Here is a 15,876-nt window from a genome sequence, read left to right as displayed (position 1 = left end):
TAATAACAATCCTCCGACATACATTCCCAAAAGGTGTACTCACTGCCTTATTGTTAGGACATGATTTGTGGTTTATACTTTACTTTACATAGCCTTTAGAGTTCCCGGTCTAGGACCAAAAACACCATGATTTCGGTGGTGTTTGGACCGAAATCACCATGTGATTTCGGTGGGATTAATGATGCTTTCGGTTGGGTTTTGGGCTGGACCTTTGTAATTAAGTCTAGGTATATATAGTATTGTTTCAGCTGTGTAAAAGGTTGGTCATTCTAATTAGCTGATTTCGAGTTTAGAGAGAGACGGAGAGAACCAAGATACATAGAGATCTTATGTACTAGACTATTAATCAATATAGTGTGCATTGAAGATTCGATATTGTGTTCTTAATTCGTTATAACTGTTTTGCGTTAATCATTATATTGGAATTTCGCACCAATTCTAGTGATTTCGATTGATACATTAGATTGGGTTTTACACGTATGGCTCAAGGCGTCAGACGCTACATTGGCCTTCCTAAGGTGGTACATGATCTCGCAATCATAATCCTTTACCACATCCAACCATCTCCGTTGCCGCATATTCAAATTTGGCTGATCCATCGGGTACCCCAAACTCTTATGGTAAGTGTAGATAGTACAGCTAACACCATACAAACAGTGCCTCAAAATCACGTGACCCCTTTATATAAGAACAACTCCAATCCTGATATAGAAGCGACACAACAAACCACAAAATCATCCATACCCTCGGGAAGTGAGAGAATCGGGGCCTCACATAATCTCTGTCTCAGCATCTCAAAGGCCAACTACTAATCGGGCCCCACCAAAAAGTAACATTCTTCCTCGTCAAGTGGATCAATGGCACCACAATCAAGAAGTCCTGGATAAACCTCTGATAATACCCTGCAAGACCTAGAAAGATTCGAATCTTAGATGGGGTCCTTGGAGCTTCCCATCACATCACAACCTCAATCTTGGTTGGATCGACCAATATACCCTTCTGGTTGACGTTGCGCCCCAAGAACTGCACCTATCGCAACCAGAACTCACATTTGGAGAATTTAGCATACATCCTCTCCTTATCTCTCTCTCTTTCTCTCTCTCTCTCTCCTCAGGGTCTACAATACCTCTCGCAAGTGCTCCTCGTGTTGCTCCTTAGTCTTGGAGTAGACCAGAATATCATCTATGAATATTGTCACTGTACGGTCCAACATCGGCTTACAAAGTCAGTTCATGAGATCCATAAATGTTGTTGGTGCATTTGTGAGCCCGAATGGCGTCACCACGAACTCGGAATGACCATATCGAGTCCTGAAGGCCGTCTTCTGCATATCCTCATATCTGACCAACATCTGATAGTAGCATGATTACAAATCAATCTAGGAAAACCAAGATGCACCCTGAAGCTGGTCAAATAAACCGTCGATCCTCAGTAGTGGGTAACGGTTCTTCACCGATAGTTTATTCAACTCCCCATAATTAATACAGATCTTGTGTCGATCATCCTTCATATTCAAGAACAGGATCGGCGCTCCCCAAGGCAAACTACTCGGCTGAATATGTGACATCCCTAAAATTACGGCCAGAAAAGACCGATTTAATTTATGCTTTTAAAATAATTTTCAGAGTAATCATTTGATTTAAAAGAGTTGCGGAATTTGTTCCCAAAACAAAATATGATAATTAAAATTTATCAAAGAGTTCCTTAAAGAAATGTATCTTCATTATATATCAAAACTCGGGATGTCATGTTTTGATGCAGACACAAAAGCATAAACAACATATTATAAACCTTACAATAGTTATACACAACTACTGGCCTATAAACAAAATCTATTCACAGGTTGTCAAACTTATGCTCTCGCGCCACTACCTGTAATACAAATAAAACTGAGTGGGTCAGGCTTGGGAGCCTGGTAAGCATATAGGGTTTTCAACCCACAATAAATAGTTATATTTAATTTCACCAACCAACAATAACCTGATTACCCATTCTCATTATCCTCACTTTACGTCCCTATGACAACAACTATTACAAGGGACCTAATCTAGGATTTTCATCGGGACGGACATTATTGCAAAGGGGTTTCCTCAACAATAGATGTCCTAAAAGCAACCATGACGGGGATAGAGTACACCGGTGAACACATCGTTCACAACACCTATAGGTTATGAACCTGCCAGCGTTCCACTGGACTGTCTAGAAAGAGTCAGTGGTCATCATCCATACTCCGCTAGATGACTAGATCAACAACAACATCGAGGCCTCTCATAAATTTTATTTCATCACACATCACTATCTACCCATGTTCTACCCAACATATTTATAGATAAAATATACTTGTTTTATACATAGTTTAAAACATGTATTGCATGTTCATTCATACTCAATCAAAATAACAGGTGATACATCTACACATAAAACATATTTCATAGAGAATAAATCATATCTATGCATTTAGAAGATAACAATAATACACTCACATAAAAACATATACCTAATACATTCAATCGATACTTGTATTAAATCGTGTATATGAAAGGGACTATGCAATCACCTGATAAGACGATTAACGGACAACACTTCGGCTCTAAAAGTAGTATTCTTCAGTGAATCTGAGATATCTTCACACACCGGGCTTCTCGCGGGCAGAGCTTCGGCTCGGAAACTCTTTTCTTCTTGGGATCTTCGGAGCTTCGGAACATGCTTCGGGTGTCGGGATGATACCAGGGCTTCGGGGGTATAGCTTGCACGTAAAACAAGGTAAAACGGATGAGAGAGAAGAAATTTGGCAACCAAACTTGGCTGCCCTTGTGATCTATTTATAGGGTGCTGAGCATCGGATTACGTTGGGCGTAATCTCAGAGTACGTTGGGCGTACTCCCTCTACAAGCATTACGCTGGGTGTACACCGGGTACACTAGGCGTACTGGCTCGTCGACATCTACGCTGGGTGTACTAAGCAGATCAAATCGGATGCGTCATGGTCTCGGACCCGAGACACTCAAGTGATGGGTCAGGTCGACCCGGCCCATTTCAGTCCATGAATCATGAGTACGCTGGGCGTACTCCCATTTCTCAAACTTCAAAATTTTGTATCTTTCGCATACGAGCTCCGTTTTTGATGTTCTTTATATCCATGCGTAGGTGAGACTATCCTCTCCAACTTTTGTTTAGACTCCCTTGGCTAATTTTGACTTTATTTTTATTATATTATTTTTAGTAGGCCAGAACAGGAAAACTCCATTAGAAATTCATAACTTCTTCATCCGACGTCCGTTTTTGTCTGTCATTTCACCGTTGAACTGATATCGACAAAATCTTTGATTCTCGTTTATATTTTTGCGGCCAAATATCACTCGATCTCAATTTCGAGATTTGGGCTGCATACCGCTAAGTCGAAACTTAGAAAAATCATAACTTCCTCATATGAATTCAGATTTAGACGTTCTTATTATGCACGCTCTCGGTTTAATGTATTCTACGACTCTCGTTTAAATCACTAAGGCTAAATGTCGCTCTATCGCAAATTCATTATTTACGTCGCGCAGTGTCGTGCTGGTTCTGTTGCAAAACTTCGACAGGTCATAACTTCTTCGTTATAACTTTGATTTTAGCATTCTTTATATATCCGAAACCCTTGTCACGACCACTACGTCTTCATGTATCGATATCGGTTTTATCTAACATTTTATTTTTACGCTTATTTTTATTCTTAATTCAATTAAGCCACACAATTAAGCTTAAAACACATAATACTCAAATAATACATTCTTATTATAACAAAATGAGTTACAAAGGTTAACCTAGACTATTACATTGTCATTAATTCCTAGCCCAGAAACACGGGCGTTACAGAATAAATCCATTGTCTAGAAGCTCCTGAAGTTGTACAGACAAATCCTGCATCTCTGGTGGTGCCAAACGATATGGTGCTTTGGCTATTGGAGTTGCACCAAACACTAGATCAATACGAAACTCGACTTGCCTCTTGGGAGGCACTTCTGGCAACTCCTCAGGAAACACATCAGGGAAATTCCGAACAATGGGTACCTCACTCAATGTCGTCGTGCCCTCAACCCGTGTATCCGCCACATAGGCCAGAAACCCAGAACAACCCTGCGAAGATATCTCCTGGCCATCATAGCTGAACTGAGAGCCAGCCCATGAGAAATTCCCTCACCAGGAATAACAAGTTCTCCCCCACTTGGGGTTCGAACTCTCACTTGTTGGCGCTCACAGTCAGTCACGACACCATTGGAACCTAACCTGTCCAACCCAATAATAACCTTCGACTATCGCAGAGGGATTGACACCAAATCAATAGAGTACCTCTCGTTGAACAGATTCAGAACACACCCACGATGAACCCTCGAAGCACTCACATAACGATTATCGGCAATCTCGACCTCCAACGGATAATCTAAAATCCGAGGAGCATCACTAATGCTAAGCGTAAGAGATACAAAGGATCGAGTAGCACCCGAATCAAACAAAACATGAGCAGTCACACCATTGACTAAGAAAGTCCTTATATGGGACTAGATATAATTATAAGCATAAATAAGGAAAGCAAATAAGATATAACAAAAAATACATACCGGTAACCACATCCGGTGCTGCACGAGCCTCATCGGTAGTCAGCTGGAAAGCCCTGCACTACACGACAAGTGTCTTCGCCTTGCCCTGGTAGCCATCGGTAATCCTCAAGGTGGTTGATGCAGGCACTGCCACCGGCCCTCCTGACAAGCTCGAACAATCGACATTTTTTATGGCTTGTCAGGTTGTAGTGAAAACAAATCAATGCACTCCTGGGGCAATCCCTACTCATGTGACCCGTCTGCCCACACCTGTACAACCTAAACCCACTGATCGACATGCCCCACAGTTAGATTTCATTTAACTGTTTAAAAAAACTATTTCATGTGGGAGTAGTTAAATGCAACATTCGTTATTATGTAATCAATAATTGCTTGATTTCTTAACTCAGTAATAGAGGAAAGATAAGATACGATACTGCAATATGTTTAATAGCTAAGTAATTGTGAGGCTCGTATACTATTAATGTTGATTAAAACAAAATGTTAAATACGAAGGAGTAAACAGGAAGTTTATTTGAATTTGAAATTTGAAATAAGTGAAAATTATGAGAAACAATTAAAAAATAAAAAACTAACACGCGATAAATAAATAAATTAAAATTACGTGTTTAATTGTCAGACCCGTATACTAAACGAGTTTATTATAACAATCTATTAAATACGCAGGTTTAAACTGCAATTTATTAGAAATTGAAATTAAAATTGAAATTTGAAATTTGAAATTTGAAATTTAAAATTAATAGTCATTATGACATATTTAATTTATGGAAACTTAATTAATGATATATTGGAAAAAGAAAAATGAAGTATATGACAAGTAAAAAATAAACATCTCAAATTTATGATAAAATGACATGTGACCAATGGAATGAGAGAATGATATATAACAACATGAATATTTATTTATTAGTATAACTAGTTGTGAGACCTATGTAATACAAATGTTGATTAAAGCAAAAAATTATATATAAAACTCTAGACGTTAAAAAAATTTAAAATAAAAATTCAAAATAAATACAACAAAAATGATAAATAAGTAAGTACGCTAATTAAGTAATAAGGGAAAATTGTTGTCATACTTTGTTAAGCTGTGTTGCAAAAATCCCGACTATGTCCCTATTAATATTCGATTAGAAGACGCCTACTGATTAATCCATGCCTACACAATGAAGGGAACAATAATAAGCGATAAAATTATATCACTTAAATTTTTTTTATCTCAATAGAAATTATTTGAAGAATGTTTATTGTTGTATTAATTATATTAATCTATTTTGTTATGATATTAATGATATTTACAAACTTTGTTATGATATTAGTAATATTTAACTTTTTAAAATCAAAGAATCAACAATTTAGGTCCTCGTTAATCCATGCCTATGGTTTTATGATTTTTCTGAATCCGATCAATTTTTCAATTGCAATGTTGACTATTCTTCTCGGCTATCCTTCTTGGGTTGATTTTATTTTGGTTTTGATCACTAAAAGAATCAAATGGTTAAAGAGAAAACTAAATAGTTTCTATGGTTTGTACTTTTTTTTTTATTAAAGCCTAAAAAGTTTCAATATCAAAAGTAGTCTTTTGATTTAGTTTAGTTATAGATTTGATCCCTAAAACTAATATCCATTAGGGAAGATGCCCCTGCAACACACGGGTCAGATTTTTTTTGCCTTTTTTTTACCCATAGCAACAATAGACTTAGATTTGTATCCATTTAAAAAAGATATACCTATCAATATCAAAAATTACATTTGTAATAGAATCAAATAAGATGATTAAAAAATCAAAAAACAATCTTGATACAAAACAATTAAAAATGTAAAAGTATTTCTCAAGACCACAAATTCGTAAAAATTGCAACAAAAAAATCCAAATTAATAAAAGTATACCCAATGAATCAACAATATAAATTTTACTTCAGAATATAAATGGTTTTGTGCTTACCTTCAACTTCCCAATTATGCCCCTACCTCTAAAACTCTTTAACCATCTACCGACCTTCAACTTTCCAGTTATACCCCTGCCTCTCAAGCATATTTAAACTTCTGTCAATCCAGTTTCACTATTCTCTTTTCCTACTGAAAAGTTTGAGCTTAATCTTCAAATTTCCAGCTATGATCCTGCCCCAACTCAAATTATAAGTCACACCTGTATATAAGTCATAATATTATGTTTAGGAAGCAAAGTTAATACCAATAATAGCACTTTACTTATGTTTCTTTATAAACATCATATATGATACAAATTAAGTAAAAACTAAAAAAAAAAATAATTTGGTCAAAAAGTTAAAAAGAAAAAATTAACAAAAAAAAAATTACAAAAAAACAACATATAAATGTTAAACAGAAGTGTAATCAGATAAAATTAAAAATTTTACCAAAAAAAAAAGTCTGGTTAAGAGGGAACGCCCAATCTCTCTAAATGGAAATTACCTGTTTCCCACAGAGGAGCAAAGATGGTTAAACAGAAGAGTACAACCAACAATTTTACGAAAAAACAACATATAAATGTTGATGATGAAAACTGATTACTAAATGTTATAATTAGATAAAATTAAAACCAATTAAAAAATGTTTTAACACATAATGAATACATGCATTAAACTCATAAACAATTACCTTTTTTTCATATTTCCAGAAGAAAAAAACTGATCTTTTCTAGGCATCTTGGTTCAAGCATTTCATCGAGCAGTTGGGGTGCGTAGTGAGACTCTCTTTCAAATGGCAATATGAAGCAAGCGATCATATTCCCTGTAGGAACAGAGATAAAAGAACAAAAAAAAGTTACCAAGAGAAGGAATAACAAAAATCCGTTTGCAGATTGTAGGCAGGATACTGGAAACAATATAGTAAAAAAATGGTACCCTCTCACTTGAGTCATTAAATCCCTAAAAATGAAGACAATCACAACTATAGACAAATCCGATGAACCTAATAAAAAAACAATAAAAACATGATACCTTTTCAACTGGAAAGCTAAAAGAACTCAAGGATTCCGATTTTGGAAAAGGATCCATGGATACAGCTGAATTTCTTGCAGTAGAGTTCTATCCATTGGCACTATCGGCCTCCTTTGTGGCAACTGAACGAAAGATAAAAGAACTCGAGGATTCCGATTTTGAAAAAGGATCATTGAAGTTGGTTTTACCTGATTCGATGCTTTGTCTACTTTTGCTATTAGAAAACCCTAGGCCATAGCCAGTGGATGGCGATGGAGATAACCGACGCATTCGTTGTGGCGGGTTATGTTCTTGTGGCTGCGCAATGGGATGGAAGTTTGGCGTTTTAAAATTAAATTGTTCTTTTTTAGCGCTGGACCGAGGAATCAGAGGTGGAGATTGGAAGAGGGAGGTCCAAGTGGAGTAGATTCAGAAAAGAAAACGGTAGAAGAAGAGAACTTACAAATACCGGTGTTTGCAGAGGATGTGATTGAGTGACATGTTGGGGAAGAAAGCGATGACTGGCTGGAGGTTATTCAAATTGGATAAAACCCAGATGGTAGAGTAGATAATTTGGTTACGAAAAGTTGGTGGGCTGTTTAATCGGAGGCAGAGGCGGTTAGGGCTGTTAATCGGGTTAACCCGATCGGGTTTCGGGTTAAACGAGTCGGGTTAGTCGGGTTTTTCTAGAAAAAATATTCACCCGAAAGCCGACCCTAATAAGGTACGGGTTAGTCGGGTTTGGGTTAACCGGGTTTCGGGTTTGTAGGGTCGGGTTAATCGGGTTAGTCGGATTGAAGTTGAAATGTAAGATGAATTTATGTTGTTCCATTTTAGTATATAATCCACATATATAGGGACTTAAAATGTAAAGTTGGTATACGATATGAATTTTTGGAGTTTCTTTTACCATATTAGTAATTATGTAAGCAGTGAATAAAATTCGTAAAACTGTTACAACACAATCTTACTGCACTAAGAAGAGAGGAAAGTTATGTCATTTTATACATCTCTATATATAGTAATTTTACAATCTGGTTTGTTTAAATAAGAAATATGTATTAGTTGTACAATCTCATGGGATCTTAAATTCATATCATTCAAGGCAGTAAAAAAAGTTTTGGTGATAAATTCTTAATCGGGTTATTCGGGTTGACTCGAAACCCGAATTGTTTTGAAAAAATCAACCCTAAACCCGACCCTAATAATAATTCGGGTTAGTCGGGTCAACCCGAATAACCCGATTAAGAGTTCTGACCCTATTAAACCCGATCCTAATTACCTTATTCGGGTTCGGATCGGGTCGGGTTAATCGGGTTCGGGTTTTTTTGACACCCCTAGAGGCGGTGGTGCTTTTCTAGAAGAAGCCGATGCAAAACACGTAACAATGGAGAACCGGGGAGAACGGGAAAGTAACACGTGTGTGACACTAATCCAGACATTGACTATTTACCAAGCATGGTAAAAAAAAAAGGAAAAAAATTAAATTAAAAGCAAATTAATGAGAAAGAAAAAAAATCAAAAAAAGTTTGTTCCAATCAACAGCAAAAACTATTGAATTAGAAACCATCTTTTAATATAATTATATAATATTTTAGGTTTGGTAAAATGGATCTATTATCCATTTATTTTTGTATTTTCTATTAATCTTTTTTATTTATTTGTTACTATCTCCGATCCAATCTATTGCCGTCATTTCTTGATGGCCTATCTCTCTTGAATATCTTCTTGTGTTCTAACAAGTTAAAAAATCGAATGTGAGAAGCATAAACAAAACTTATACAAAATTTGATTATGCAAAAGCTTTGATCAAACAAAATTTCAAATGTGAGAAGCATAAACGAAATCAAAACCTAATTAGAACCTAATCGATTTAGTAATCATAACGTAGTCGATTATGAAATTAGGACCTAACCAAGAATGAGAAACAATCAAAAACAAAAAAAAAAAATAAAGAAATAAAAAACAAAATTAAAATATCAGAAGCATTGATCAAACCTTATAATCAATTTCTAAAATCAGAGAGAAATAATCGATTCATAAATGCGTGATTCGGTCAAGATTGAGAAGCAATGATTCGTGGGCGAATATGTTGAGATTCAAGAGTAAAAAATGAGGAGTAGAGAAAATGAATGAATGAGTGTGAGATTATGGGAACGTGGTCGTAACACTATAAGAGCAAGAGAGAACTGAGAGTGATAAAGTCTACTGATGTTGATTCACGAGTCGACCTAATATCTATTTTCGATCAATGACTCACGAAAACGCCTCTTCGGTTTCCGCCTATGTGAAATTGTCGTTTTGTGAAAGACACTTTAATTCTTGTTGGTTTGGCTTACACTTTCTTTGTTTCCACTTCCCCGTCACATTCAGATTTCCAACATCTAAGGGGGGCATTTGAGATTGTTTTTTGAACTCTAAAAATGTTTTGTTTTTGGCAAAATGCTTATTGATTTATGAGGGTGACAAAGAGTTTTTTTTTAAAAAGGTATTTAAATTAGCTTTTATGGTGACAAAGGTCAATAAGTCAATAAGTTTTTTTTTTTTTTTTTTAAAAATGTTTGAGTTAGTTTATATATGTAAGATAGAACAAAAAAGGGTTAGATGGGTAAGTCGAGTGAAAAGTATTTTGGTAAACAAAAATAAAAAAGCCAAAAACAATTTTAAAAAAGTTAGGTCGGAAATGCTTTTGAAAATCTCATTTTTAAGGTATGTTGGAAAACTATTTTGGAAAGCATTTTTTGAGATTGTCAAAATAACTCAATATATTGCTTTGCAAAAAAAAAAAAAGAAAAAAAAAAACAACTACGGTCCACTATGTCCATTTTCCAGGGATGATTTGAAGTTGGATTAGCTTGGGCCTCTAAGAGGCATCGACTAAATCATCACGGTGATTAACATTCATGTGTATAAAACTTATGTATAATGCATATGTGTATTTTAGGTAACGATGAAAAACTATACTATTTAATATGGATAACGGAGTAACGGCAAGATGTATGCAGTAATAGTCTAAATTTGTACCGGTCACTGGTATATGTTGTGGGTAACCTATGTGTAGATTCCAGTCTATTATTTGTGTTTTGTAAAAATCAGAGGCTCAAATATGAGTGTTACTGAGATATGTCTTTTTCTCTATATAAAGTGCATGAGATATAATCTCAAACTCAAATAGGAGTGTTACTGAGATATGTCTTTTACCCAAACAAAGTGGTTATGAGATATATTTGCATATTCTAGTAGGAGTGTTACTGAGATATGTATTTTGCTCAAGAAGTGATTATGAGATATGTATTGTGCTCAAGTAGGGGCTAAAGTATTATGAAAAATAATTAACTCGTGTAAAAGCTATTATAGAGTATAAAGAGATGAATATCATGAAACTCCACTTAATATTGGGAGCTACATTCTCTTGTGATTTGTTGGATATTGTATATGTAATATTTACACAAAGGTGAATAAATGTGTCGAGACATGGGCTACTTTCTCAAAATATATATATATATATATATATATATATATATATATATATATATATATATATATATATATATATATATATATATATATATATATATATATATATATATATATATATATATGTATATATATATATATATATATATATATATATATATATATATATATATATATATATATATATATCACACAAATGTTTTGCCAAAATTTATGTAGAAATGTTAAAATCATTTTTCTCTTGGTATGTTATTTAGAAAACGCATTTTTAATTTATTATGTTTTGATACAACATTAATTACCAATCACATTTTTTTTGAAGCTTACTGCTTAAATTAACAAACACTTTAAATAAATACATGCTATTTTAAATAAACAATTCCAAACACCTAAATTCATCACAATAAAAAAAAATCACTTAGTTTAGTTTTATAGGCTCAATACCCAAACAACAAAATAAGTTTTACGATTTAAGTTTAGTTTACATCCACATTTAATTCAATTTCTAATTTGATCACCAAAGTCACAAATCACTAATAAAAACACTTGAATTAAACTTCCAAAAGTAATTTTTATTCAGGATAAAATGACCCAAATTTTTTGCTATTATTGACAGTTTATTACAAAAGATACAAACCAAGTTGTTCTATATGACCCAAAATCAAAAATTCAAACTTTTAGTGAAGCTTAAATTCTGGCCCAAATCCTAATATAAAGATGAACTAGCCCAAATTTGGGGTTGAACCTTTTTGGTTCTCAATTTCAAAATATTTTATCCTCTTTTGGTTTTCCAATTGCTGTTTCAAGAAACAAGAAGCTTCAACTGCAATGGCTTCGGTTGCTGCTTCGGTTTCATCTTGTTTCCATGGAGAAAACTTGTCCTCTTCATGTTCTTCTCTTTTCTCAAGGGCTACGCTCGCCTTCTCCCCATCAATCTCCGGTAACTTACACAGTAACTCCTACTTGCATATCTGATATCTCTACTCAATCTTGTACTGTGTTTCTTGTCTTCTTCAATCTGAAACTAATCATACGTTTTTGTGTTTTTCCTTTAATGAATTCCACCATAACCCTTCCTATGATAACGTCGAATTCTTTCAAAATTCGAAAGGAGACTAACTGATTAAGCATAGCGTAGTTGCAATCTGTTTGCATCAAATGAGACCTAATTTCATGTTTGGAATCCCTTTAGCTTTAATCAAATGTTTTGGCTGTATGATTCGCAATTTCAGGTAACGATTTCAACGGTAGAAAACGATTCATGGTTTTGGCGAAGAGATTATCAGGATTAGAGGAAGCCATGAGAATACGAAGGGCACGTGAGCAACAAACTTCAACACCAATTAAACGAAGAACACCTTTAAGGCGACTAAAGGTATCACCACGTCTTCCTGTTCCTGATCACATACTGAAGCCTCCTTACGTAAGCACAAAATTGTTACCAGAGATTTCAACTGAGTTCCAAATTCACGATGAAGAAGGCATTGCTCGCATGAGAGCTGCTTGTGAGCTCGCTGCTAGGGTTCTTGAGCACGCTGGAACTTTAGTTAGGGTAAGAACTTGAACTCAACCTAATCTTCATATCCACTTCAAATAATCTTCAAATTAATGGAATTCTGTAATCTACTAGCCATCGGTGACAACTAACGAGATTGATAAAGCAGTTCACCAAATGATTATAGACAATGGTGCTTACCCTTCACCTCTCGGCTATGGCGGATTCCCAAAAAGTGTTTGCACATCAGTTAATGAGTGTATGTGTCATGGAATACCTGATTCCCGTCAATTGCAGGTTCCATTCCATCCTTTATTGTTCTTCAATACACATTGGCTTGTAGTTATAGAATTAATAGGTATTATCGCTTTTATGCAGGATGGAGATATTATAAATATTGATGTCACAGTTTACTTAAATGTAAGATTATCATATTCTTTTTTTTTTTGTTATATAAATATTATATGTTTTTGATTTGATGTATCTTTTTTTATTAGGGTTATCATGGTGATACCTCAAAGACATTTTTATGTGGAAATGTTGATGAAGCCACAAAACGACTTGTGAAGGTACAATTGATTGAAGATTATTAGAATTTATGTAATTTTTTATTTTTATTTTTTAGTTTTTTTTTTTTAATTTCATTTCTCCATTGATGACAGGTTACTGAAGAGTGCTTGGAGAGAGGTATCTCTGTTTGCAAAGATGGTGCTCTTTTTAGAAAAATTGGGAAAAGAATTAGGTAATTACTTTAAATGTATACAAAACAAATAGTATAGTATTTTTTTTTTTTTTTATAAAATTTAATTTTACATGATTCTCATAGTGAACATGCGGAAAAATTTGGCTATGGTGTTGTGGAGCGTTTTGTGGGACATGGTGTGGGAACTGTATTTCATTCAGAGCCACTTATATTTCATCACCGTATGTTATTTTTATTTTTTATTTCCATTATTTTTCTAAAACCTAACGATATATTTTTATATTTTTGAAACTCTGGTTTAATTTTTTATATAGGAAATGAGAAGCCTGGTAGCATGGTTGAAGGCCAAACATTTACTATTGGTAATTAATTAATTGATTGATTCTGATGAAAAATAAAGATTAATAAAAAAAAAAATTGGAGTTAAGGAAAGTATGTTGCTATTTTGTGTAGAACCAATTCTTACACTTGGAAGAACAGAGTGTGTTACATGGGAAGATAATTGGACTACCTTAACAAAGGATGGAAGCCCTGCAGCTCAATTTGAGCACACTATTTTGATCACAAGAACTGGTGCAGAAATTTTGACAAAGTGTTAGAAGATTTTGACTTGATTTTGTTATTAATGTTTTTTGTATAAGTTAAGTTAAATATATATATATCCTTCAAATCATACATTCAATATGTTTTATATTCCCAAATCACCAGAAATAGAAATTGATTGGAAATTGCTGAATTTAAAAAGCTAACTAATGACGTGATTAATGAAATGTTGTGATTTTACAATTAAAATAGAATGATTAAAAATAGGAAATGAGGTAAAGTTGGGGAAAATTTAAAAATAGGAAATGACGTGATTAATGAAATGTTGTGATTTTACAATTAAAATAGAATGATTAAAAATAGGAAATGAGGTAAAGTTGGGGAAAATTTAAAATTAAGTGACAAGTGTTGAAATTAAGTACCTTGTTATTTCCCCTCATCTAGTCACTTGTTAGAGGTTGGTCTTTTTAATATATTCGTCCGATTCCAAAAAAAAGTGTCGTAATAATTACAGAGAGGAGAGGATTTACAGCTTCGATGAGCGGATCTCTCAAATACAATTGCAATGCCTTGCCAAGGTGTCAATTTTTTTGCAAATCACGTTACAAACAGTATAAATGTCTTCATTTTGTGGTTTAGTAATAGGAAATTTCATCAACGAACAACACATTCTGAATGCGGTTAGGTATCGGTTTCCCTGCGTAAGGATATTCCACTCACTCTCTTTTCTCAACTTAGTTTTATTATTATTATTATTATTATTATTATTATTATTATATGTATTAAAAAATTATAAAAATATATATATATTAAAATTTTTGTTTTTTAATTCACTACAAAAAAATATAATTTGCATAAAATATACTTAAAAAAAAGACGTGGAATGAAAGGTGATCATTTATTGGATTTTGAAAAGTGAAAGAAAAATAACGGAAAATGAAATGATCTTGCTATATATATAAGGTTGATGTGTTTGTAATCTCTCTTTACCATATTTTTATCTTTCTATATATAAGGTTGATGTGTTTGTAATCTCTCTTTACCATATTTTTGGCTTGTCATGATAGCGTCGTATTATTTTTCTGTCATTCTTTACTCAATTCATAAAATGATACTCTTACCGTCCCAAAATCATTGTCCACGTTTGACTTTTTAAGTTTTTTTTTTGTTCAACTTTAGCTTTAAATAATTTACTTTTTGTTATATGATTTTTTTTATGCAAGATATATGAATATATTGTTTTTTAAATGTATTTTCATTGTTATAAGTTTTATCAAAAATATATAACACAAATAAAATTATTTATGGTCAAAGTTGACATGAAAAGACTTCAAAAGTCAAATGTAGACAATCATTTTGGGACGGAGGGAGTAGGAAATAGTACCACATCTCATCATATTTTTTTCTTCTTTTTAGATGTAATTGTTATAAGTTTTATCGAAAATATATAACACAAATAAAATTATTTATGGTCAAAGTTGACATGAAAAGACTTCAAAAGTCAAATGTAGACAATCATTTTGGGACGGAGGGAGTAGGAAATAGTACCACATCTCATCATATTTTTTTCTTCTTTTTAGATGTAATTTAATAATTATATAAATATTTAAAATACATATTTATAATAATAAAAAGAGAAATATTCCATTAATTTACTTAAAAACGATTACATACCTAAAAACGAAAATTAAATAAAAACACTAAAATTAAGTCTAGTTGAAATATTTTTTTTCATAATTTCCTCTTTAGTTCTAAAAACTATCTCGAGCTTATTTCCGGTGAGTGTGTTTTGTTTTTCCACCTTCTACACGTCGTCTCTTCTTTTGACTTGCGATGCATTAGACGAAAACCCTATCTTTTTCGCCTTATCCCAACTTATTGCGCGGACTACCTCTTCGAGTTCTAGCTCACCCTCTCCGTTGAAATCAACCCCGAAATGACCATCCGATGAAGTAGTATAACATGTCTTGGAAACTTTGGTTGTTTTCGAACCCCCTTAATTGCTACCATGTTCTTTTACTCATTTTGGGGACGTGGCTAAAAATTTCCAAACATCGATACATTTGAATGATCTCCTATTGTTATGAATTTGAAATTTTTGAAAAGTCGTCTCGAAAA

General features: G+C 33.5%; 1 protein-coding gene and 1 long non-coding RNA gene across 6 annotated transcripts; one reads left to right on the top strand and one right to left on the bottom strand.

The window, feature by feature from the left end:
* Nucleotides 1-3,756: 3,756 nt before the first annotated feature.
* LOC111894433 (uncharacterized) lies at nucleotides 3,757-8,114 on the bottom strand. Of its 5 annotated transcripts, none has more exons than XR_006190165.2 (6): nucleotides 7,562-8,114; nucleotides 7,221-7,352; nucleotides 6,980-7,034; nucleotides 6,547-6,750; nucleotides 5,681-5,760; nucleotides 3,757-4,868 (listed from the first exon to the last, which is right to left on the bottom strand). It is a non-coding gene; the product is annotated as an uncharacterized LOC111894433 (long non-coding RNA). The 5 variants fall into 5 exon arrangements; XR_006190166.2 differs by lacking the exon at nucleotides 6,980-7,034 and having other exon boundaries at nucleotides 3,757-4,449; nucleotides 4,602-4,868; XR_006190167.2 differs by lacking the exon at nucleotides 6,980-7,034 and having other exon boundaries at nucleotides 3,757-4,423; nucleotides 4,602-4,868.
* A 3,652-nt stretch (nucleotides 8,115-11,766) lies between these two features.
* Nucleotides 11,767-13,899, top strand: LOC111894435 (methionine aminopeptidase 1B, chloroplastic). Its single transcript, XM_023890516.3, has 9 exons — nucleotides 11,767-11,957; nucleotides 12,250-12,569; nucleotides 12,648-12,809; nucleotides 12,891-12,932; nucleotides 13,010-13,081; nucleotides 13,175-13,254; nucleotides 13,339-13,436; nucleotides 13,530-13,577; nucleotides 13,669-13,899. Exons 1-9 carry the CDS (start codon nucleotides 11,846-11,848, stop codon nucleotides 13,812-13,814), a joined length of 1,080 nt encoding a protein of 359 aa, XP_023746284.1. The 5' UTR covers nucleotides 11,767-11,845; the 3' UTR covers nucleotides 13,815-13,899.
* The last annotated feature ends 1,977 nt before the right edge of the window (nucleotides 13,900-15,876 follow it).

The sequence above is a fragment of the Lactuca sativa genome, chromosome 4 (genome assembly GCF_002870075.4).
Source record: "Lactuca sativa cultivar Salinas chromosome 4, Lsat_Salinas_v11, whole genome shotgun sequence".
Taxonomy (NCBI): domain Eukaryota; kingdom Viridiplantae; phylum Streptophyta; class Magnoliopsida; order Asterales; family Asteraceae; genus Lactuca; species Lactuca sativa.
This window is presented reverse-complemented; position numbering and strand designations above follow the sequence as displayed.